Raw genomic sequence first — 23,304 nt, 5'->3', positions numbered from 1 at the left:
GAATTTGATTTAGCCCATGTAAAATCAGACAATTACAAGTTAACAAAATAAAAATTTTGAGTGGTATTTTGAACAGTTAAACCATTTAGATGATACAGACCTGGCATGATATACTCTGTTCTCTATCAAAAATAAAACGGAAGTATTTAGTATGTCATCACCAGGACCTTGTTTGGAATCTCAGCCTAACCTCCTTCTACTTTTATTTCCCTTCCTTAGGAAACTTTTCTTAAGCAAAAGATGAGTGCCCTCTAGGGGTGAACTGTAGGTGCAATGCTGTACACATGTTTTAAAAAACACTGCAAAATTCTGGAAGTATTGTATGAAATATAGAAAAGGATGCTTCATCCCTGTTACGTAATTCAAGTTATATAATTTAACCACAGTGTCTCAAAGTGCTTTCACGTTGCTCATCACTTCCTCGAGCACTGTTTATTCAGACAGTTTTTTGTCCCACAGGGAATATCCAAAATGGGAAGAAAGAATGTTTTATTAAAAAGTGAAAGCGGAAGGTTGAGACTGTTGGCAGTTTGCAGTCATCTGTGAAGGAAAGTTACCAGGCCAAATATCTATGACACAGACTTTGGACAAAATAAAAGGCTTTTCTGTGTCAGCTTAACTATTTAATCCCTTCCTTTTTTCATCCCCAGTTGATCACATGATCAGATATTTCTCTAGGACCCCAGTTATTTCCACGCAGTTCATCCATTACCACTCCTTCCCCATAATGTTAATTTTTTTCTTTTTTTCCATAATGTTGATATTTAATTTTTAATTAACATTCTCTTTTACCCTATTCTTTTGTGGTGAAGAAAATGAGCCATTACTTATAAAGCACTTAAACAGGGTTGGATGCCTAGTAATAACTCATCTTTTATATATTTTTGTTTATTTTTGTTAATACTGGTGGCATTTGTTTTATACAGAGTGATAAAGATGAGAATAATGGTATCTTACCTTTATGTAGTGTTTTTCATATACAGTATTTCTCTGGACCTTCAGAATGATCTTCTGAGACAGGAAAAACAAGCAATAGTCCATGATAACCAATGACTCAGGATGTTTTCAAGCATTATAGAAGCTAAATTATTCTATTTATGTATTTTTTTCTAAAATTCTTAAGAAATTAAGCCAGAAGCCTTAAGAGTAGCTTTCCGTTTTACATATTTTCTCTTTTAAGTTGACACATTGATTTTTTTAAAACAATGACAATTTTATTTTCAGATCACAGAATTTTTGTTCTCTGATTTGAACTCGAGGCCTTCTGTTTTCAAACTTTCATTTTGCAGGTGAGAAAATTGAGGCTCAGAGAGTTTGGGCAGTTGGTACTAGTTCATGAGACCTATGGCAGAAACATAACTAAAATCCTTTTTTTTTCCCCTTTATAACATGCTTTCTCTTTTCCTAACATGGTTTTACTTGGCATAATCTTCTTCTTCTCTAAACATGCCTAATTTGATTTTTCTTTATTGTTGCATAAATATGATGGTGGAAAAGGACACCTTGCTGTGGAAAGTTTCCCTGATGTAGATGGTTTGGTTCAATCTGGCAAGTTGTGAAATTGCTTTCCTGTGAAATATGTGTTCAGAATCATACCCATCTTTTTTTTTTCTTTTATTGAAGTATAGTTGATTATAATGTGTTAATTACTGTTGTGTATCAAAGTGATTTGGTTATACATATAAATAGTTCTTTTTTTATATTCTTTTCCATTATGATTTATCATAGGATATTGAATATAGTTCTCTGTGCTATACTGTAGGACCTTCTTGTTTATCCATTCTATATATAAAAGCTTACATCTGCTAATCCCAAACTCCCAGTCCATCCCCCCACCAACCCTCTCCCTCTTGGCAACCACTAGTCTGTTCTCTATGTCCGTGATTCTGTTTCTGTTTCATAGATAGGCAACCACAAGTCTGTTCTGTATGTCTGTGACTCTGTTTCTGTTTCATTAGATAGGTTTATTTGTGTCCTCTTTTAGATTCCACATATAAGTGATAGCATATGGTGTTTGTTGTTGTCTTTCTGACTTACTTCACTCAGTATGACAATCTCTAGTTGCATCCATGTTGCTGCAAATGGCATTATTTTGTTCTTTTTTTATGGCTGAGTAATATTCTATTGTATATATGTACCACGTCTTCTTTATCCGTTCGTTTGTCGATGGACGTTTAGGTTGTTTCCATGTCTTGGCTATTAATTACACCCCATCTTTAACTGTCCTGAAGTGAGAAAGACAGAGGAAGTGCATGTGGATTGAAGTGTGACTCAGGCAGGCCTCAGTGGGTAAAGGGGACCAGAGTGCATGGCATACTCAACTCTGTGTGTTGGTTACTGCCCTGCGGGACCCCATCCTGACCGTGCACTTGTGTCCTACTGTACCTTCTGAAGATGTCAGACGTGCACTATGGAGTTGTCTATTTTGAGGGATTCAGCAGCTGGCCAAGGGTCAGGAGCTGCATAATATTGTTTATATATATGTGATCTCTCATGTCCCTGCTCAGGCTCTTAGAGTTAGTCTGCTTTCTGGTTACACTGGAGATACATAGAGGAGTACATAGATTTCAATGCAGTGATGTGCATGAAATTCACAAGCTTAGCTCCTCTGCCTTGTTTTTTTAATTGAGGTATAATTGACAGATAACATTGTATTGGGTTCAGGTGTACATCATCATGATTTGATATTTGTATACATTGCAATATGATCACCACAAAACTCTGTAGTTACCATCCATCACCAGACAAAGTTACCTTTCAGGATTTATTCTCTTGGCAGCTTTCAAGTATGTGCTACGATATTATTGACTATAGACACCATGCTGTACGTTACATCCCCATGACTTACTTATTTTATAACTGGAAGTTGGTATGTTTTGATCCCCTTTGCTTGTTTCACCCACTCCCCATACCCCTTCCTCTCTGGCAACCACCATTCTGTTCTCTGTATCTGTGATTTTTGTTTTGTTTCGTTTGCTCATTTGTTGTTTTTTTAGATTCCACTTATAAGTGAAATCATATGGTATTTGTTCTTCTCTGTCTGACTTATTTCACTTAGTCTAATTCCCTCAAGGTCCATGTTGTTGCAAATGGCAAGATTTCATGTTACTGGCTGAGTAATATTCCACTGTGTATATATCACATCTTCTTTATTCATTCATCCATCTATGGACATCCTCTGTCTTGTTTTCAAGTAGGCCCTTGGGCTTATAAATTCAAGCTCATGACTTGGAATGAGGCCAGGTGAATTCTTACAGTGAGTAGTATGTGAGTAGAAAATTAAGTATTAGTGCTCATTTCATAAAGTTGCTTTTCTGCACACATGTGTGTCATGGATGTCATAGATTTGTTCCTGAAAAGATCCTTGGAAATTGGTTCATCTCTGAAATGTAATTGAGTACTTCAGGGGATTGTCATTTAATGGTATTTATTGAATGGAAGGTAAATACTGAGTTGGCCAAAAAGTTTTTTCCGTAGCATCTTATGGAAGAACCTGAACAAACTTTTTGGCCAACCCAGTATTTAATGGAAGGAATAATCTCTTTGTAACTTATTTGGATATGTATAGATTTTCTAAATAAGGATTGCCTGAAATGTGTTATGATATACTCTTTTTTTTTTTAGAAAAATGAAGTATTTTTGAGCTTTCTATTACTGTTGTATCTTGTGACACCAAAGAGTCAGCTGATATTCCTTGGGAATTAGGAAATCAAAATAAAAATGTCAGCTTGTGAAAATGGGGACACTTGGTTAAAAGTAATTTGACTGTTTCAGTTTTCCTTGCCACTTTATAGGTACTATTGGAATTAGCAATTACTTAGAGCTGTTGGGCCTGAGTTTAATGCCTATATTTTTTGTAGTAATGATGCATAGATGGATAATTGAATATTAAATTAATGGAATATTAAAAGGTTCTGTGACTTAGGCAGAAAGTCCCAAAATACTGTTATAGGAGGTGGTAAATTTGATACGAAACTCTTAAGGGAAGTTTTTTCTTCACTAATCAAAAATATTTTCTGACGATAAAACATACTGCAAAACATGTAGATAGTCAGTTAAGATAATAAAATTTAGCTTCTTTTTTAGACCCAGAAGACTTACCCATCAAAGCCTTGCTTCTAGTTTCCATTAGGCCCTTTCTTGCTGGTTGCTCTGTAGTCAGAGAGTTTTGACTATACTTTGGATCTCTGTATTACTTTCTGCTGTATATTCACCTGACATTTTGCAAGCGCAAAGGAGTTTGACTCATGTGTATAAACCTCCAGAGTGTACCACACAGACAGGGAGCATGTAGGGCTGTGCCCAAGTGATGCAAGGGGGATGCTGGTCTCTGCCTCTTTCTGGACCACTTCCTTGACTCCTTTCCTGAGCGCAGCGCAAAGTAACGCAGCCCAGAATCACCCAAAGGTGAGAACGTGGAGATGAACCAGCCCACTGTGGGACAGCCATTCTCACAGCCTGCTCTGTCCTTGTCTGTCTGGCAGACACCTTACAGTGGGCCAAGCATTCATTCACAGGAAGTGTCCCTGCGTGGCCAGCTAGCAGAGTTTGGGGGAAATCTTTGGTGGTTTGAGCTCTAAAATCAGAAACTTAAACGAGGCCTGTTAACTTGCAGCTAGTGTAAATGTGGTTATGAAAACCCTCCAATGGAAGGGGTAAATTAGGAGGTTGGGATTAACATATATACACTACTATATATAAAACAGATAATCAACAAAGACCTACTGCATAGTACAGGGAACTCTGCTCAGTACTCTGTAATAACCTATATGGGAAAAGAATCTGAAAAAGAATAGGTATATGTATAACTAAATCACTTTGCTGTACACCTGAAACTAACCCAACATTGTAAATCAAATTACTTAAATGTAAAGTAAAATATTAAAAAAGAAGGTATCAAAAAAAAGAAAGAAAGAAAGAAAACTCTCCACTACAGGAAGATTTACGCTGTGCAGAAGAATTTTGGACAGAGGTCTTATGACCTCACATATATGAATTTTAAAAAACATTTTATTTTGAAATTACCATAGACTCACAGGAATTTTCAAAAACAGTATACAGAGTCTCATGTACCCTTTCCCCAGCCTACATCTGTGGATTTTTAAAGTGTGGAGTGTGTGCCTCTGGCATCCTGGATTTTGTGGCCCAGAGATTAGGAAGACCAACCGGGGGATAAAAACTCACCCCTCTTGCTGAGGTGGCTTTGGTTGCTGTATCAGGAATCATGATTCAGGTCAGGGCATTGCCTGTATTTTGGAAATTGTAACTCTATGTAGTTGTCCAGATTTTTATATATTCTGTTGTGTTAAAAATTTAACAGTTTTACTTGTATGAATTATTAATCTGAAATTTATTTTTTTAGTTTTTAAATTTTATTTTATTTTTTTGCGGTACGCGGGCCTCTCACTGTTGTGGCCTCTCCCGTTGCGGAGCACAGCCTCCGGACGCGCAGGCTCAGCGGCCATGGCTCACGGGCCCAGCCGCTCCGAGGCATGTGGGATCTTCCCGGACCGGGGCACAAACCTGTGTCCCCTGCATCGGCAGGCGGACTCTCAACCACTGCGCCACCAGGGAAGCCCTAAATTTTATTTTTTAAGTAGTGAGAGAATACTAATATTTTTAAAAACACTACATGAGTGAACACATGTACATGAAGGAATGTTTTCTCCTTGTCCCCTTTCTTGTTTGAGTCTTAAGGGTGATCTGGGTTCTAGGACCGAAAATTTTAAATTGCTTTTTTCTGTGTAGGTTCGAAAACACGTGAATGATCTCTATGAAGACTTGAGGGACGGACACAATTTGATCTCTCTTTTAGAGGTTCTTTCAGGAGACACCTTGGTAAGTTTTAAATTTCATAATTTATTTTGAAGAACATGTAATCCTTTTTGCATATGACTAATTTGTTTTCAGCACAGACTGTTCAGAGTTTTGCAGCATTCATCTTTTGAGCTGCTGTGAATTCTGCCTGGAAAAAGTTCTGGTTAGATTATGAAGCATTTTCAGACTTTAAATGCTGTGCATTCTGGAGATGGAAGTACTTTGATGACCTTGCTTACATAATCAATTCTATAATTAAAATACTACTTCTGTTCTTTTTTACCTTTGGGTTTTTTTTTTTTCTTATCAGAAGTTAGATGCATAATATAACCCCCTATTAAAAGACTCACAAATAGCAAGGAAATAAGCATCACTTTCTGACAGATGGTCTAACCCCCTCCACAGGTGTCATCTCCTTTTTTGTGAACATTTCTCCCCCTTCTTGGTTACCTGGTCTCGTTCATTAAGTTCTGTTCATGCTCTTCTTTTCATTTCTGGTCTGTCTTGTGTCTTTGCTGTCCTATCTTCTGTCTGTTATATTCATTAGCCAAGGGAACGAGATTTTTTGAAGACCTTACGATTGGTGAGTGCCACAGAAGCATGCGAATATGAACAGCATGAGGATGTGGAGGATGAGGATAAGGGGGTAGGTGTCGCCCCCGTAACTCCACTAACCTAGCCTTACATGCGGTGAGCGCTAACACAATAGTGTAACCCACGGGTTTGGGCTCCTTTTTAGAAAACTGTAGAAAGGACCAAAACCCGCAGGGAGATGGATGTGTGTGTACCAGCAACTTGGACAAAGGACATATTTTCTCTTTAAATTTATTTCTGTATTTCTGTGCACTGCATGGTATTCGAACATATGTGGTTAAATTACAGGAGGGCATTTGAGCTAAAGAAATTTATATACCTTTTGTATAAGTATGCAAATCTTACAACCAGCCCACTAATTTTAATGCAGATCTGTTCCACTTCTGAAATTAATATTTCCAACATAACTGTCTTTTGTTTTATTTGAAGGAACTTACGGACATTTATTTAATGTTTAAGATTATGCTTTAAATCATTCCTACTGGCAGTAGGTATTTGAGGGACATTCTTTACCTACCTTATATGTCTCGTTTTATTTAGGGGGGAATACTTAAAATGCTAGAATCCTGACAGGGCTCACAGAGCTGTTTAATCCCGGTGACACTCAACTGACTCAGCCTACCTTTGCAAGACAGATGTGCTTCTTTTGTCATCACGTCCCTAGAGCCCCCTGATTTTATTAGAATTTGTGCTTTTGTGGATCCAGTGGGGAATTCATCACCATCATTTCTCCTGTTATATGGAACTTATTTTCCCATTCTGTGGTCTGCTGTCTGTTTTAATTCTGCTGCCTTTGGCTTCAGCAACCTATTCATGTTTGAGCAGCTCAGCTGTCAGTTTTCTTTTTTCTTTTTTTTCCCTTTGGAAGATATTATGTGGTAAATTTCAGCTCCATTCTTTGCATTTTTGTTGAACATTTTCTCAGGTCTGTTTCCTTACGTTTTCCTTCTGCTAACTTGTGACATTTCTTAAGGGAAATGGCATCAAGGAAAAGAGTTAACGGTTTGTCAGTTTTCCTGAGACAGCAAATCATCACGTCCATCCCCAAGCAGTGTAAAACTATTAGCGAGTCCAACCGATTTTGTGCAAAACGAAAATAAAATAAAGAGGAAATATATTACATGGCCTTAATTGCTTTTCTCTCTTCCTCTATCATGGCTAAGTAAACCTCCACTGTCTTTCTCCTTCTTGGTGATTTTTATACTAACTGATGCTACTTTACCTCATTTTCATTAACATGCCATACATATATGATTATAAAAACCTTCTTGATTTAAAGTTTATTAAGAAGGCAAAATGGGGAATGGTATTTAATTCTTTTTGTGCATCTGTAGCTAATAACTGTAGGCTAGAATTATAAGATAGTGAATATGAAAAGTGTACATGTTCCGTGGTATTTTCTCTTTTTCTTTTGTTTAAATATTTGGAATAAAGGATCTGTTTAAAATAAAATAATACTCAGAAAAATCCCAAGTTTAAATTCAATCTCAGATAATACAAAAAATTTAAAATATCATTAAAATATTTAATGGATCTACCCAAGCAGTAAATACTGTTTTGACATATTAAGATGAGCATACAGTATATTTATATAGGATATTCAGCATACGTGTATTTAGCATGATCAGTGGTATCAGAAAATACAGTGTTTTTTATACCCTGCATTTTTCTATTCTTAGCCCAGAGAGAAAGGTCGGATGCGTTTTCACAGACTACAGAATGTACAAATTGCACTTGACTATTTGAAAAGACGCCAGGTATGATGTTTTTCAAAGATTGTAATCATATAAACATACGTGACTGAATAAATATGCATAGGACCATGTCAGGGAATGAAAAGGTTAAAGTTGACTGTGAATTATAATCATTAAACTTGTGCTTTCATGAGACAGATGTTTTAAAATGTTTTTAAACATTTGTTCCAAAGAAAAGGAGGTTAATAGTAGGTGTAAGTGGCTACATTTCCATCTGAATAGGAGCTACTGAGTTTTCCTTCTGTTGGAACTGGACTGCTTTTGCCTAGGAATTTAATGACATTTTAGTAGCAACAGAATGTTAAGAATGTCTATGAACAGTTCTTAGTAGTGGGGAGACAATACTTTATTTTTTATTAAAATTACCTTATTTTTATAAAAGATAGTTAACATAATACTTTTAAAAAACTTGACATATGTATTTTTAATACATAGTAGTGAGGAAGCAATAGTTTATTTTTTATAAGTAGATACAACTGGATAATCTAGAAGTAGTTAAAAATAAAACAGTTCTGACAACAATCCCTGACTGGCTTGAGGTTTCAGAAGAAATGATGGAAAAGAATGAACAACGTATTGGATTTGATCTTGATTTGGTAGCATTGTGTATTATAGAGATATAAGGCAAATAATTGGTAATTTTCAATTAGTAGAAAAAGGAGGAATCAAAGAAACTCAGGATAATTGAAAGTTACTGAAAACAGTGAGAAATCAGAGGTGGCAACAATTTCGCTTTTTAATGGAGTAGGAGGAAGAGAAGAGAGGAGGCAAGGAGGAGCAGGAAACACTGTCTGTTTATTAGTCCTTCATTTAGTTTATTATGGCATCAAAGTGCTTTTAGTTATTAAATTCTAGCAAATACTCAGTGCTTATATTTTAAATGATATTGGTATTTGCCTTACTCTTCTTTATTCTAGTGGAAGTTTACAGAAGGATTAATGGTTAATTATGTCTCCTTGTCGAAATATTTTTGGCAGTGATTTGTCCAGGAAGTAAAATGTTAGGTATCATTTTCTTGAATTCATGATAGATATTTAATTCTTTTACCAGGAAGTAAATGTTAAATATCATCCTTACATTTATTTACCTGAATGCATAATTGGGCAGTTGATAAGCTTTAAGTCTGATTATTGTATTATTTTTAAAGTTTTGAACAGTCTTCCAAATGTCCAGTGAGTTATATAGTTACTTATCTTGGTAGCAATCTGTGATAGACAAATAGAATAATAGTGCTAGTTGTTTTTTTTAAAATACTCTTTATGACCGAAGTGTAAGAAAGTTGTTAAAATTATTTGGTGGTTCAGAATAGTTTCCTACTTAATTGTAAAATAACGCTTGTTTTCAAAAGGCAAAATTATTTCTAATTTAAAAATCTTAAGTATTTAGGACTTTTCGCTTGAATTGTGTTTTTTGTTTTGACAAGTGTACTTTTAATACTTGCTGTAGAAGACAAAACCAAAATAATATTGAGGTTTTTTTCCTTTGTAGTTTCTCTATAATTTGCAATGAAAATGAGTGGGGATGGGGGTAAAACAGTAATTTAAGGATTACTGTTATTTAAATTATTCAGGCTTTTTTTTTGTATCTGTAATTTTGAATCACTTTTATGTAGATAAAAATAACTCGTGCTGGTTTGAAAAATATTTTGTTTTATCTCTTCTTCACATACAAAACAGGTGAAATTAGTGAACATTAGAAATGATGACATAACAGATGGAAATCCCAAATTGACTTTGGGATTAATATGGACAATAATTTTGCACTTTCAGGTAAGCCTGATTTTCTTAACTGTCATTTCTTTTAGCCTCATTGCTAGTTTTCAGGTGGTTCATGTGAAGGGTGAATTACACATTCACATCCAAAGGAGGAAGATAAATTTCAGGCTTTCTTTCTTTCTTTTAAAATTTAATTTTAAATTTTATATTGGAGTATGGTTGCTTTACAATGTTATGTTCGGTTCGGGTGTGCAACAAAGTGATTCAGTTATACATATATCCATTCTTTTTCAGATTCTTTTCTCATATAGATTATTACAGAATTTTGAGTAGAGTTCCCTGTGCTGTACAGTAGGTCCTTGTTGTTTATCTATTTTATATATAGTAGTGTGAGTATGTTAATCCCAACCTCCTGATGTATCCCTCCCCCCACCTTCCCCTTTGGTAACCGTAAGTTTGTTTTCTAAGTCTGTGAGTCTGTTGCTGTTTTTAAATAAGTTCATTTGTATCATTTTTTTTAGATTCCACATATAAGTGATATCATATGATGTTTAGGCTTTGTTTCTTAAACAATATATTTGTATTGTTCCTCTCAGTAACATGCTGCTAATGAACTTGGCATCTCATTTCGTGTTGTTGAAAGCTTAAAATACTTGTAATCTCAGTGTTCGAAGACAGAGATTCCCTTTTTTTGAATGTAGCCACATTTCTTTGTTTATTGGCCAGCATTACCTGATTTAGATACATAAAAGTTTTATGATTCAATCCTTATTTAGAATGGGTTTCGTTGATATTACAGTTTCTCAACTATGCCTGCTGTTTTCTCCTAGTTTTGTAGACACTAGGTGGCAGTATCGTTCTCATAAAGACATCTCTTGAACTAGAACCATCCACGTTTCCTGTAGAGCTCCACTTTCTCAAACTAGGTTTAAGGAGAGTAAAGGCAAATATATTAACTATGAATTATTATCTAATTACCAGTGCCAGTTAAAGGTTGATCTTGATCTTTGGTTTTTATAAAATGATGCATTTTTTAAAAAATCATCTTCATTTGATTTAGGGTGAGTCCTAGTTTTGGAACTGGCTTTGGGTTTGTCAATCCCTTGTGTGACCACGCAGCATTGTGTGTGCAGCGCGCAGAGCCTGGCCTGTAGTGGGCACACAGCAGGTCTTACTGATTGACAGCTGTGTGGTGGACCTTGCAGGAGGAAGAGAGAACTTGCCAACTTCAGAAAGGAGCTGGGGTTTTGGACCAAATTTTGGGAAGAAGAAGACTTATTTCTAATCTTTAAAAAATTTGACTGGGATACAGGGTTTGTAGGAGAATGTAGGTGGAAAATAATGTAGTCAGGGCTCATTTGGGAACAGGATAAATCTGGCAGGGATGGACAGGTATAGGAAGTAGAGTCTTGTAGGTTCCAGGACCTGGACCGGCAACAGAGTTGCAGCAGTAGGAATTTGGAGGAGGAGACCCAGGTCCCAGGAGACCAGGTAACCAGGTGTCAGCCTGCCAGACGACAGGGCAGCTAATACAGGTGAATGTCCACTTAGCTGTGCTATTGATGGCTGGGAGATCCAGTATCAGGAAGTGGAAGCAGGACCCTCATTACTAGAGGACCCCATCCTTAGGGGACCTGGGGTACTGAGTACTTACCCAAGGCAGGGATTTGGTCATGGAGCCAGACCCCAGACCTTGTTACCAGCACAGGTGAAGTCTAGCTAGAACTGGCCAAAAAAGCAGATTTCACATGGTGTTTCTCAGCAGCTTTCTCAGGGATCCAGAACTTATAGGGTTGAAAATGCAAGAGCCCCATATAGGGAGGTTAGAGGCCTGTTGGATGGAACCAATCCCATAGTTACTGACAGCTGGTGATACAGGCTGAGTCTGGATTTTGAAGGTCAGAGTGGGAACCCCTGTGGGGCACACCCAGGCTCTGGAGGGAGGGAGAGCTGAGTGTCATCGTTGGCTCTTTTATCTGTAGCCATGAAGGCATCGAGCAAGTCACCTAACCATTCTGTGGGCTCCAGTAAAAAAAATCAGAAATGATCACAGACCACAGTCAGGGGTATAAGCTGAGAGGCTGAGGTGGTGCCCTCCGAGTGGAGTGATAGAGGCCAGGCAGGACTCAGATGGGGAAGAAAAGTTGAATCCAGGGGGTGGTGTTTTGAAGAAAGAAAGGAAGGGACTTGGTGACAGAGTGTGGAGGATGAAGGAAGGGGATTAAAGATGCCTCTGAACGGTTAAGCCTAGGAGATAAGAACCAGTAATGGAGGTGAGGGTAAAGGGAAAGGTGACCTTCTGCGTGAGTTTGACGTTCTGGTGGGATACCCTGGGCTTCTGTCTGCTGAGCAGCTGGAAATGTGTGAGCAGAGCGGAACTGGGGAGTCAGAGGTACAGGTGATAAACCTGGGAGTTTCCAGAATACAAGTGGTCCTTGAATCTGTCAGAGAGAAGGGATCTTCAGAGGATCCAAGGGAAGAGCACGTGTGGAGAAGAGCAGAGAGCAAAGGACAGAAATTTGGGGAAGGCCCATGATTAGGGGTGCAGGAGGAAGACGTTCCATCTGGGGAAACAGAAAATGAACAGTTGGAGACCTCTGGCTGGCAGCTGGCATCCAGCTGGCAAAGCCTATCTCTAATATCAGTGAGCATCTCCCTTTTTCTCTAACACCTTTCTGATCCTACAACACTCCTCTACCTCCCTCTTTTTATTTATATTGAGATAGATTCATCACAGCCCTAGATGATAGTTTTACCAACATTCTCCCAATAGATAGAGCAGCATTCTTCATTTCTAATTGTAGTAACAAGAAAATGTAGTATTGACTAAACCAAGGGAAGATAATTGCAAGTAGAAAGGAATGGTGAGCAGTGTGAAATACAACCGGAGAGCCTGAAAAAGTTAAGATTGAGTACGGGTTAGTAGTTTTGTCTAGGAAAAAGACATTGGGGACCTTGGAGAAGGTCCCCCCAAGTTCCTGGGAGAAGAAACCAGAAAGTAACAGACCAAAATGTGAGTAAATGGTTGGAAATTAAAGGCAGTATGGTTAGACCCTAAATTGAAAGAATTGTAAAGCAAAAGATCATTCAAAAAAGAATTACATATTAAGAAAGCTCTTTGGGGTTCAGGTGTCTTTGGAGGACAGAAGAGGACTAGCCACAGAAGTACCAAGGAAGTTTTGTTTCTTTTTTTTTGTTTCTTTTTTTTTTTTTTTTGGTGGTACGCGGGCCTCTCATGGCTCAAGGGCCCAGCCGCTCCGCGGCATGTGGGATCTTCCCGGGCCGGGGCACGAACCCGTGTCCCCTGCATCGGCAGGTGGACTCTCAACCACTGCGCCACCAGGGAAGCCCGTTTCTTTTTTTTTAACATTTATTTTATTGAAGTATCATTGATTTACAGTGTTGTGTTAATTTTTGCTATACAGCAGAGTGGTTCAGTTGTACACATGTATACATTCTATTTCATATTCTTTTCCATTGTGGTTTATCCCAGGATATTGAATATAGTTTCCTGTGCTATACAGTAAGACCTTGTTGCTTATTCATCCTCTATATAACAGTTTGCATCTGCTAATCCCAAACTCCCAAGAGTTTTGCTTCTTAATATGATCCTGTGGCATATATTATGAAATCCAGTGTATTTTAGGACCTGAGTTACAAGATATTATGACTGTTAAATTATCACCAGTATTTAAAAGTTAGACCAAGATTTATTTAAAATGAAACATATAAATTTTTTGGTAAAATTAAAATTTTCCTTTTCATTTAAAGAAATACTTTTCTTAGTCCTATGATAATTTAAGATTAGAATGATTTTACTGGTTATGCCAAGACAGAGCCTTATTTATTGATTTAAAAATATTTGAGCATTGCAAATTGAATATGTTACAGAAGGTAAGCATTATCAATACAGTAATCCTGTATTATTTACCATACGCTAGATCCAGAGATACTAATTGTTACTGACCAGGGTTCTTGGCCTCCTTAATCAATAGAAATTGACTAGAAACCAAACAAGAAATTCAGGCAAGGCTTTATTGGGGCCCCTGCAGCAGCAGGGGGAACAAGCAACAGGTTCCCTTGCTTGTTCTTGTTCCCTGAGGCGGGACGAGCTTGTTCCTTATATGGGGAGAGGGTAGGGGTGTGTCCAGGACTCAGGCTGAGGGGTGACTTAGGTGATGTTGAGTGCAGGGGGCACATGCCCGTATCCTGCTTTTTGCTCTGGGCTCTTCAAAAGTGGCAGTTGGGTTTTTTGGGCTCTTTGTATCTTTTGTCCAGAATTTGCCCCAACTGCAAAATGCACACAGTTATTTTTAGTCGCATATAGTTTCTTTGTATTTTGTTGCTGGAGGAGAGGTGTGTCCAGGTGCAAGCACTGCAGCACTGCAGCAAAGCCTGTCTCATTCAGATGATGAAGTATATTGTTCTATACTTGGGAGACTGCTTGTAAAACCGACTATAATCTGGGGTGATGAGTCTATCACAATACAAATAAGAATAGGGATGTAGAGGAGGGTGTGTTGTGGTAGGATTAAGAAGGTCTTAGAGAATAAAGGAAATTATCACTGATGGGCTTTGCAAGAGGAATGCCAGTTACCAGGCAGAGACTGAAGTGGGGCCATTCCTGGGGGAGGGAGCAGTGTGCAGTGGCCTGAAAATGGGCATTTGCTTTGTTTGGCAGGGCTGGAAGCAATTGCAAATCACTGGTTTCGCCTCTATCATCGTGTTAGTGTAAATACCAGCCATTATACTTTGAAATTCTCTTGAATAATGTTCCATTGCCAGTGAAGACATTGAAAACCAAATTAAAAAGAAACAAACCAACAAACCTGAAGCTTTATTTTTACCAGCTTGTCTTCTAGGATATTCAGTTATTTTTCTGTTGGAGATTAATTTCCCCTTGAAATGATTAAGGAAAACCTCACCATGCAGGTCTGTTATTGACAAATATCAGCCACATTGCTAACTTGACTATTTAATTGAATATTTTTATTTAGAAAAATGAGTTCCATCTTTGATCAGTCTAAAGACAACCTAAAGAAAGGCAATTATCAATTTTCTTTCCATTTTTTAAGATAAATTTATTTATTTAATTAATTTATTTTTGGCTGTGTTGGGTCTTCGTTGTTGCGCACAGGCTTTCTCTAGTTGTGGTGCGCGGGGGCTACTCTTCATTGCGGTGTGCAGGCTTCTCATTGCAGTGGCTTCTCTTGTTGCGGAGCACAGGCTCTAGGCATGCGGGCTTCAGTAGTTGTGGCTCGTGGGCTCTAGTCAGCTTATGCAAAAGACTAGTCATACGATACTAATTTCCTTTTTACCATATTGATGACTCAGTGTTAGAAATATGCACACTTTAGGTCATCGGGTTCCATACTGATTTATTATGTATACACCATGGCCCTGGTAAAACTGTGTAATATTTAACTAGGGTACAATTATAAAAGTTACAAGTAAAGTTCAACTGCCTTAATTCATGTATAAGTACACACAGATGTTTCTTCTGGCTAAGAGTTCCATGCTTTAAATCATAAAATTTATCAATTTCCTCATATGAAAATCCTAATGATCATAAAAAGAGAAATGGCTTGGAAATTTGTCATATGAAAAGTATGACAAACTATTCGAAGAGATTGATTTTAGAAACAATTTGAATAGAGTGTTTTAGGCATTTAGCATGTATTATCTCTCCTTCAGCTGTTGAATCATCCTGTTCTTTTTTTATGGCTGCTGTTTTTGAATAAGAGTCAGTACAGTTTATAGAGGTTTTTGAGCCCTTTTTTGGGGGGCAAGTGCCAACATTAGATTGTGTTTCTTAAGAAAAAAAATTGTATGGTGGAGAATCTCTGAAACTAAATTTGAAAGGCACTTTGAAACTAAGTTTGACTGGGATTTGCTTTCTGTTTGTGCTCGTGTTTGCTGAATCACCAGTGGTTCCAAAGGTTAATTCAAACTTTGGTAGTGTAACCGCATTTCAGAAAACTGAAAGTAAAGCAAGGATCAGAATTTTTTCGTGCAATAAAGTTAAGGGTTTGCCTTGAAAGCTCATCAGCGTGTCATTTGACAGTGAGCAGTGATGTTTGTCTAAGATGATTGGTGGCCAGAAGTAAGCCACGGGGTGTCTAATGAGACCCAGGGACCGGCTGGGCAGGATGCCACGGCATTTCTTGCGGGTGCCTTTCTCATAAGCAAAATGGCCTCATGCTGAAAAGGATGGTCATGAAGTCTGAGGAATTAGACTGCATGGAGATCTGAGTAAGCCCTGGCTTTTGAAATGAGTGACACTGAGCAACTGTGATTTCCTGCAAATCACATGGGGAATGTCTGTGGATGTGTCCGAGCGGAGAAAGAAGAACAATATTTAGATCCTGCCAAAACTCCTCTGAGCCTTGAAAAATATTCTGCTGGAAGAAGAAAATACTTTAGAAGAGAACCGACCAAGAAAACTGTAGGTGACACAAAGTCAGGAGAGCCAAACCATGAAAATGAAGGGAAGAGGAGTAGCATCCTGGTCTCCAGGGAGCAGGCAGCCCCCTGGTCCAAGGGGCTGGTGCAGGAGGGATGTACCAGCCCCAGCCTCACTCTGGAAGCGTGTGTCCAGCATGAGACGGTGAGCAGTCGGTGTCATCCTGGGAGCCCTTCTCCTCCTCAACACCAGAAAACAGAAGTCAAAGTTAGTGAACTAGAGGAAAGGATTTCAGAAAAAGACAGCACTCCCTACTGTGCAAAGAGGAAGGACCATTTCAATGATGTCAACCCAAGAGAAATAACATTCCAGAGAAGAACTGATAGTTTTTCTTTCCAAAAGGCAGCCAGCTTAAATTCCATTCACTGTGGTACAGAGAGAGTGCTTGAAAAAAGTGGGTTTTCTGAAGACCCATCAAAAAATGACTGCGGTGTTCAAGAAAAGCAAAACATGGAGAGATCTTGCCCTCATGCAACACATCATTTCCAGTTTGAAAAAAAGAGATGTGCTTCCCTCTGTGATAACGTGTCCTTTCCTTCCAAGGACACAAGTGGAAAGGAGGTAAGTGCAGCACAGAGCCTGAGTTTAACGTGCAAATAAGGACTCCAGGTGCTCACACCTGGCTGAGGTTCTGTAATTTGTCCTTTGTAAACATTCTTTTCATATTCATTTATGTGAAAGCTGTAGAGTTCTTGGTGCATTTCATTTGTAGCCTTAGGTTTGATTACTATGATTTTATTTTTGGTGGTACATTCTTTAATCCCACCTTTATTTCAAACCCTATACATTTTTGTTACTGTTGGAAGACTCAGTGAACCACTGCTCTAAGATAACGCACGTCTTTTGAATTTCTGTAGTTCATGTGTCTTGACTTTTCCGATGGAATAGCCTTTGGAAACAAAAGTTAAATCAAAAAGCAGTTATGACAAGACAGATGTAGGGAGGAGATGCTACAATGATCAGTCAGCCCTGACCTGCTGATCTGTAAGTTTGATTGCTGATCCAAAACCCCAATTCTAGTTCTCTGTCCGTTTCCATACACAGGGACACTGACATAATTGCTTTCAGTTCCGTGTGTGTATCTGTGTATGCTTCTGTGTGTGTGTGTGTGTGTGTGTGTGTGTGTGTGTGTGTGTGTGTGTGTGCATGCTTTGGGGGTGACAGGCACAGATGAAACTTCCCAAATCTATTCTGTCTCTTTGTTACGTGAGTTACTCCCCGGCCAAGTCTAAAATCAGAACTCACTTGGGCAACGGGTCATAGGAATCTGAATATGACTCAGGCTGCCAGGAAGTTGTGATCTTTATTCCTAACATGGATATTTAGCTTTAGACAAGTTGCTTCTCTGGGGTTTTTACTTGTCTTTAAAACGTAAGTGAATATTGATTTATTTGCCTGAGAAGTGCATCACCCAAGCAACGTCCTGTACGTGGTACCACTTGGCAGCTGATGGCTTTTTCATTTAAGCTGTTCCTAACTTTGCCTTTTAGGAAAAAATCTGGACGTTAAGTGGTATATGGAACGTGAAACATTCATGGCAAGATCGTTGTATTGCTGGGCAGAGATCCTTGACCCAGTGGTCAGATGAGGTTTTAGTAGGGTCTAGGTGTGCAGTCATCATTGGCCTTGGCCGCTTGTCCTCCTGAAGCTGGTTCCCCTGTTTGTATCCACCAACGCGGCTTGCCAATGTTATGTCGTGCATTCTATTTACATTTTACAGTGGTTACATTTAAAAAGAAAGCATCCGGTCTAGGCCTTGTCTATGTAGGCCTGGCATGAAGGTCAGTGAAAAAGAAAGCCGCTTGGCTGCTGTGTGTTTATGAATGTAACCACTTGCTTTGCTCACATATGTTTTCCATCTGTTTTTTGCATAATTTGGCTTCAAGTAAGCCTCACATGTTTTCATTAGTGGAAACTCATAAAATCTGTTTCCTAGTGGTGCATAAGCCTTTTTTCCCACTTGAATTATACTCATGCCAAGGATTTTACCCCTTCTTTCTACTTTGTGTAGCTAATGATTTTTGAAACTTCAATAGAAAATACATGTGAAAATAGGTCATAAACCTGTCAGTCAGATTTGTTAAATAATTGTGATATGGAGGTACTTAAAGCCTCTTATCTTCTAGGGAAATGCTGAATGAGATAATCCTTATTTTTTTTCACTTTTTAAATTTTTTTAATTTTATATTGGAGTATGGTTGATTTACAATGTTGTATTAGTTTCAGGTGTACAGCAAAGTGATTCAGTTATATATTTATATATATCCATTGTTTTTCAGATTCTTTTCCCATTTAAGTTTATTATAGAATATTGAGTAGAGTTCCCTGTGCTATACCGTAGGTCCTTGTCGATTATCTATTTTATATATAGTAGTGTGTATATGTTAATCCACAACTCCTAATTTATCCATTCCCCCCACTTTCCCCTTTGGCAACCATAAATTTGTTTTCTAAGTTTGTGAGTCGGTTTCTGTTTTGTAAATAAGTTCATTTGTATCAATTTTTTTAGATTCCACATGTAAGTGGTATCATATATTTGTCTTTCTCTCTCTGACTTACTTCAGTTAGTATGATAATCTCTAGGTCCATCCATGTTGCTGCACATGGCATTATTTCATTCCTTTTAATGGCTGAATAATATTCCATTGTATATATGTACCATATCTTCTTTATCCATTCCTCTGTTGATGGACATTTAGGTTGTTTCCATATCTTGGCTATTGTAAATAGTGCTGCTATGAACATTGGGTTGCATGTATCTTTTTGAATTATGGTTTTCTCCAGATATATGCCCAGGAGTGGGATTGCTGGATCATATGGTAGCTCTGTTTTTAGTTTTTTGAGGAACCTCCATTTCTGTTCTCCTTAGTGGCTGCACCAACTTACATTCCTACCAATAGTGTAGGAGAGTTCGCTTTTCTCCACACCTCCTCCAGCATTTATTGTTTGTAGACTTTTTGATGAGGGATAGTCTTTATTTTATCTGAGGAGTTTGATATCTTAACTTCCCCGTGGTCCAGATAAAGACTGGTGGCAGAGTCAGACCAACAGCTTGGCTGCTCGTAAATGCACTCTTCCCGGTACTTTGGAGGTGGACTCTGCCTAATTATCTTTGGTTAGAACTGTGCACGGCCCTCTTTATCTTGCATTGGATTCTCCATTTTTCATTGCAGAATTGGATGCAAATGAGAGCTCTCAGCCCCTTCACTAGTATTCCATCCCAGAAATGGCCTGTTAGCCAGCATTCCTTTGCAAGACATTGTCCCTTCAAAATCTTTTCCATATCTTCTCTATTTGAGTCATTTTTACTCATTCATTTGTGTGTGCACGGTTGGGCTCAGTGACGTTTGGGTTAATCTCCAAAGTAGAATATTGCACAATTCTTTGAACTTATCTTAAGCTTAGACTTAGTTTAAGCCTCTGACTTGAACTTCCCAGGTCCTGTGATATTTGTCATTCTTAGTCTAGGTGACCAGCCCACCTCCTCTTTAATCCTTGCCATTGTAAGCCAACCTCGGGTGGCCCTCCAGGCCCTGGGGTTCTGTGGAGCAGACTCAGCCGCCCCTTCTTGGGCATCTACTGAATGTAAATCTCATAACCTGTGAAAACTTCACTAGGGTAAAGAGGTGTAAGTAAACAAAGGAAGCATCTTAGATTTGCATATTGCTTTGGAAGTGGAAAAACACTTTCAGACACGTTGTGTCTTTTGATCATTCTTAACAAGTGTATTAAATAGGTGAAATAGACAGTTCCTCTTTGGAAGGAAGAAATGGAAACTCAGGTTAAATAAGGTCCTTAAGGGAACACAGCAGATGGGAGTAGCTGAGTTTAAATGATGACACAGCATCCTACTTTGATGAGCTGTCAGAGTTCTGAAGGAGATGCTGTGAACTTGGAACAGGGGTTGATGTTTATAAGAGCTGATGTTCATCTGGGGAGGATGAGTGTTGCCAACAGAGGTGGCAGAGGCAGAGCACGTTTGGGGACAGGGAGTGATGAGCTCAGGGTCTGCACCTTGTGCAGGGCCCCTTCTTTGTCTGACTCACATGCTTCCCGGACTTGTGACGGGGAGTCCTGCCTTTCCCCTCGAGCTGTGCCCGCAAAGCATTCTTCTTCTTGAGTTTCACAAATCCCACCTCTTCCCAGTCTTGTGATGTTGCTCTCAGCCAAGATTGTTGTTTTCTCTATTTATAGGTCATTGGTTCTCTAACAGACCACATGTAAGTGTCACCTAAGGAGCTTTTAAAAATATAGGTGCCTGGGGACTTACCAATGGTAAAGAATCCACCTTCCAGTGCAGGGAATGAGGGTTCAATCCTGGTTGGGGAACTAAGAACCCACATGCTTGGTGTCACCTAAGCCCGTGTGCCACAACTACTGAGCTTGCGTGCCTCAACTAGAGAGCTCACCTGCAGCAAACTAGAGAGCCCACTTGCTCTGGAGCCCACGCACCACAACTAGAGAGAGAAAACTCGCATGCCACAACTAGAGAGAAGCCTGTGCACCACAACTGGAGAGAAAACCTGCATGTCACAACTAGAGAGAAGCCCGTGCACCACAACTAGAGAAGCCTGTGTGCTGCAACAAAAGATCCTGCGTGCTGCAACTAAGACCCGATGCAGCCAAAAAATAAAAAACAAAAAAAAAGATAAAGAAAATAAATAAATAAAATAAATATTAAAAGAAAAATATAGGTGCCCGGATGTCAACTCTAGTGATTCTAATATAATGGATCACCGCGGGCCAATGATTCTGATGGTCAAGACTGTGGCTAGGGTGCTCGTTACTCTTCATATTCTCAAGTGGACCCCAGGGTCCCTGTGGTGCTAGAATCATCTCCAGATGAAGCTTTACCCTGGATTTAACTGTATCAGAATATCTTATGACGGAATGTGAGAGCACTGCATATGTTTCAGGCGCCCTCTCACATGTTTCTTGAAAACATGCTAAGTTCTGAGAACCAGCTTCACCCTTCATTTTCTCCTCATCATGGGTTTTCTGACAAGCAGCGTGGATCACGGGCCTGGAGGCAGGAGGTGTGAGTTCTCGCCAAGCTTTGCCACCAGAGAGCTGTGTGCCTTGGACGCCTTCTTCATTTCTCCGGGTCTCGGCTTCATTTTCCAGAAAAGGAGGATGTGAGACTGGATGACGACACGACTGTTATTAGGCATGGTATTTGTGGAGTCCTACTGCATGCCAGACACCCCCCACTGTGCTGTTTAACCATCATGAAATGGTTCTGTTGTTTGCTGCACTTACAGAGGAGGACATAGAGCCTCAGGAGACGTAGTGACTTGCTCAAGTCACTCAGCCAGGACGTGGAAGGGCTTGGATCTCACCCACAATTATCTCCAAGCTGAACTTTGAACTGATGTCATTTCCCTACCTTTCCCCACATACAGCTCTTTCACTTTTAAATTCCTACAAATCCATGCATTTCATTGCATACCTTTCTGTTGAGTGTTTTCACCCCTTCCTCCATCCGTCACTTCTTTGATTCCTCTACCAAACATTTATTAGGCACCTGTTATATACTGAACCAACACTAGGCACTTATATCCCATTGTTTGTTCATTATAAATGATGGGGACCGTGGCTATAAACTTAGTCACCTGAAAGGCTTTGGGGATGAGGATGCTTAATATAGTTGTTCCCCCTTTACCTGCAGGGGATACATTCCAAGGCTCCCAGTGGAGGCCTGAAACTGGATAGTACTGAACCCTCTGTGTATGTACTGTGCTTTTTCCTGTACTTACATACCTATGATAAAGTTTATACATTAGGTACATTAGGAGACTATCCAAGTTGCCAGCATCACTGCTTTTGCACTTTGTTATTAAGTTATTAAGTAAAATAAGGGTTCCTTGAACACAAGCAGTGGGATACCGCAACAGTCAGTCTGATAACCAAGACATATACGAAGTGACTAGTGAGATGATTCCTGTTGGGGGTGGGGCAGACCGGTATGGTGCAAGATCTCATCCTGCTCCCCAGAATGTCGTGCCATTTAAAACTTAAGAATTGCTTATTCTGGGAATTTTCCATTGAATATTTTTGGACCGTGTTTGACTTTGGTTATTGAAACCACGGAAAGCAAAACTGTGGATAAGGGGGACTGTTGTCATTTTAACGTCCCATCCTGTCATATAGCTGTGTTAACTACTGAACACTAAACTCTTTTCATGTTCCTTTTCATCCTTTGGTGAACTGCAGTAAACAGGGCAGTGACATACAGGAGAGAAGCCAAGGAGGAAAGGGTGGCGAAGGGTGTGGATAGTGTACAAATTACATTATCAGCATCTGAGTAATGATGGGTTAGATATTTTCATTCATTGACTTTCTAAATTATAAAAACAAAATAATTGAGAGGTATCTCAAAATGTTAGAATAATACATTAATATTCAACCTCACTGAAATGTAATATTTATTCAGTATTTTTTTCTTTAACCAAGTCTTCTGTGAATCTTAAGCTATAGAATCGTGCTTAGAATTCAAGGACTAGGGTGAAATCTAAATATTTCTACTTTTCCACGGTAGCTTTGCTCTATAGATCTTGAAAGCAAAGGTCATTTGGTTTATAGTTGACTAACATTTCTTTCTGAACCATTTCATCTTTTTTAATGAAAATGAGTTTATAGATTTTTAAATTTCTAGTCTTCATTTGGATTTCATGACCCAGTTTGTGAAAGTTTAGTTATAAAATCATTGCACAGAATTGGATCTCTATCAGCAATAGAATGCCTCTATCTTTTCAGTTAAATGAAGGACATGCCAAGTTTAAAATCCTTTACTATACAAGAAATATAGTCATATCTGTGTTAGTTTTCCCCCATAATTTGAATAAGAAATAAATGAGCATTTGCTAAAGGTAGCCATCAACGTAGAGCATTAGCACTTGAACTTTATCAACTTTTTACTTTTATCCTCAATTTAACTCTTCCTTTTAGGAAGGCAGTTTTT

At 38.7% G+C, this 23,304-nt stretch overlaps 1 protein-coding gene across 17 annotated transcripts in view; it reads left to right on the top strand.

The window, feature by feature from the left end:
• DST (dystonin) overlaps positions 1-23,304 on the top strand; it is a 496,974-nt gene that overhangs the window by 251,454 nt on the left and 222,216 nt on the right. For 14 of the 17 annotated variants that reach the window (XM_079934485.1, XM_079934486.1, XM_079934474.1 and 11 more), the window contains 3 exons: positions 5,749-5,838; positions 8,091-8,168; positions 9,842-9,934. In XM_079934485.1, coding sequence (XP_079790611.1) covers positions 5,749-5,838; positions 8,091-8,168; positions 9,842-9,934 — 261 coding nt within the window. Of the gene's footprint in view, positions 1-5,748; positions 5,839-6,364; positions 6,464-8,090; positions 8,169-9,841; positions 9,935-15,760; positions 16,905-23,304 lie in introns of those variants that run through there. The other 3 variants (XM_079934479.1, XM_079934478.1, XM_079934489.1) reach the window with 2 other exon arrangements.

Source organism: Stenella coeruleoalba (assembly GCF_951394435.1).
Source record: "Stenella coeruleoalba genome assembly, chromosome: 10".
NCBI lineage: Eukaryota > Metazoa > Chordata > Mammalia > Artiodactyla > Delphinidae > Stenella > Stenella coeruleoalba.
This window is presented reverse-complemented; position numbering and strand designations above follow the sequence as displayed.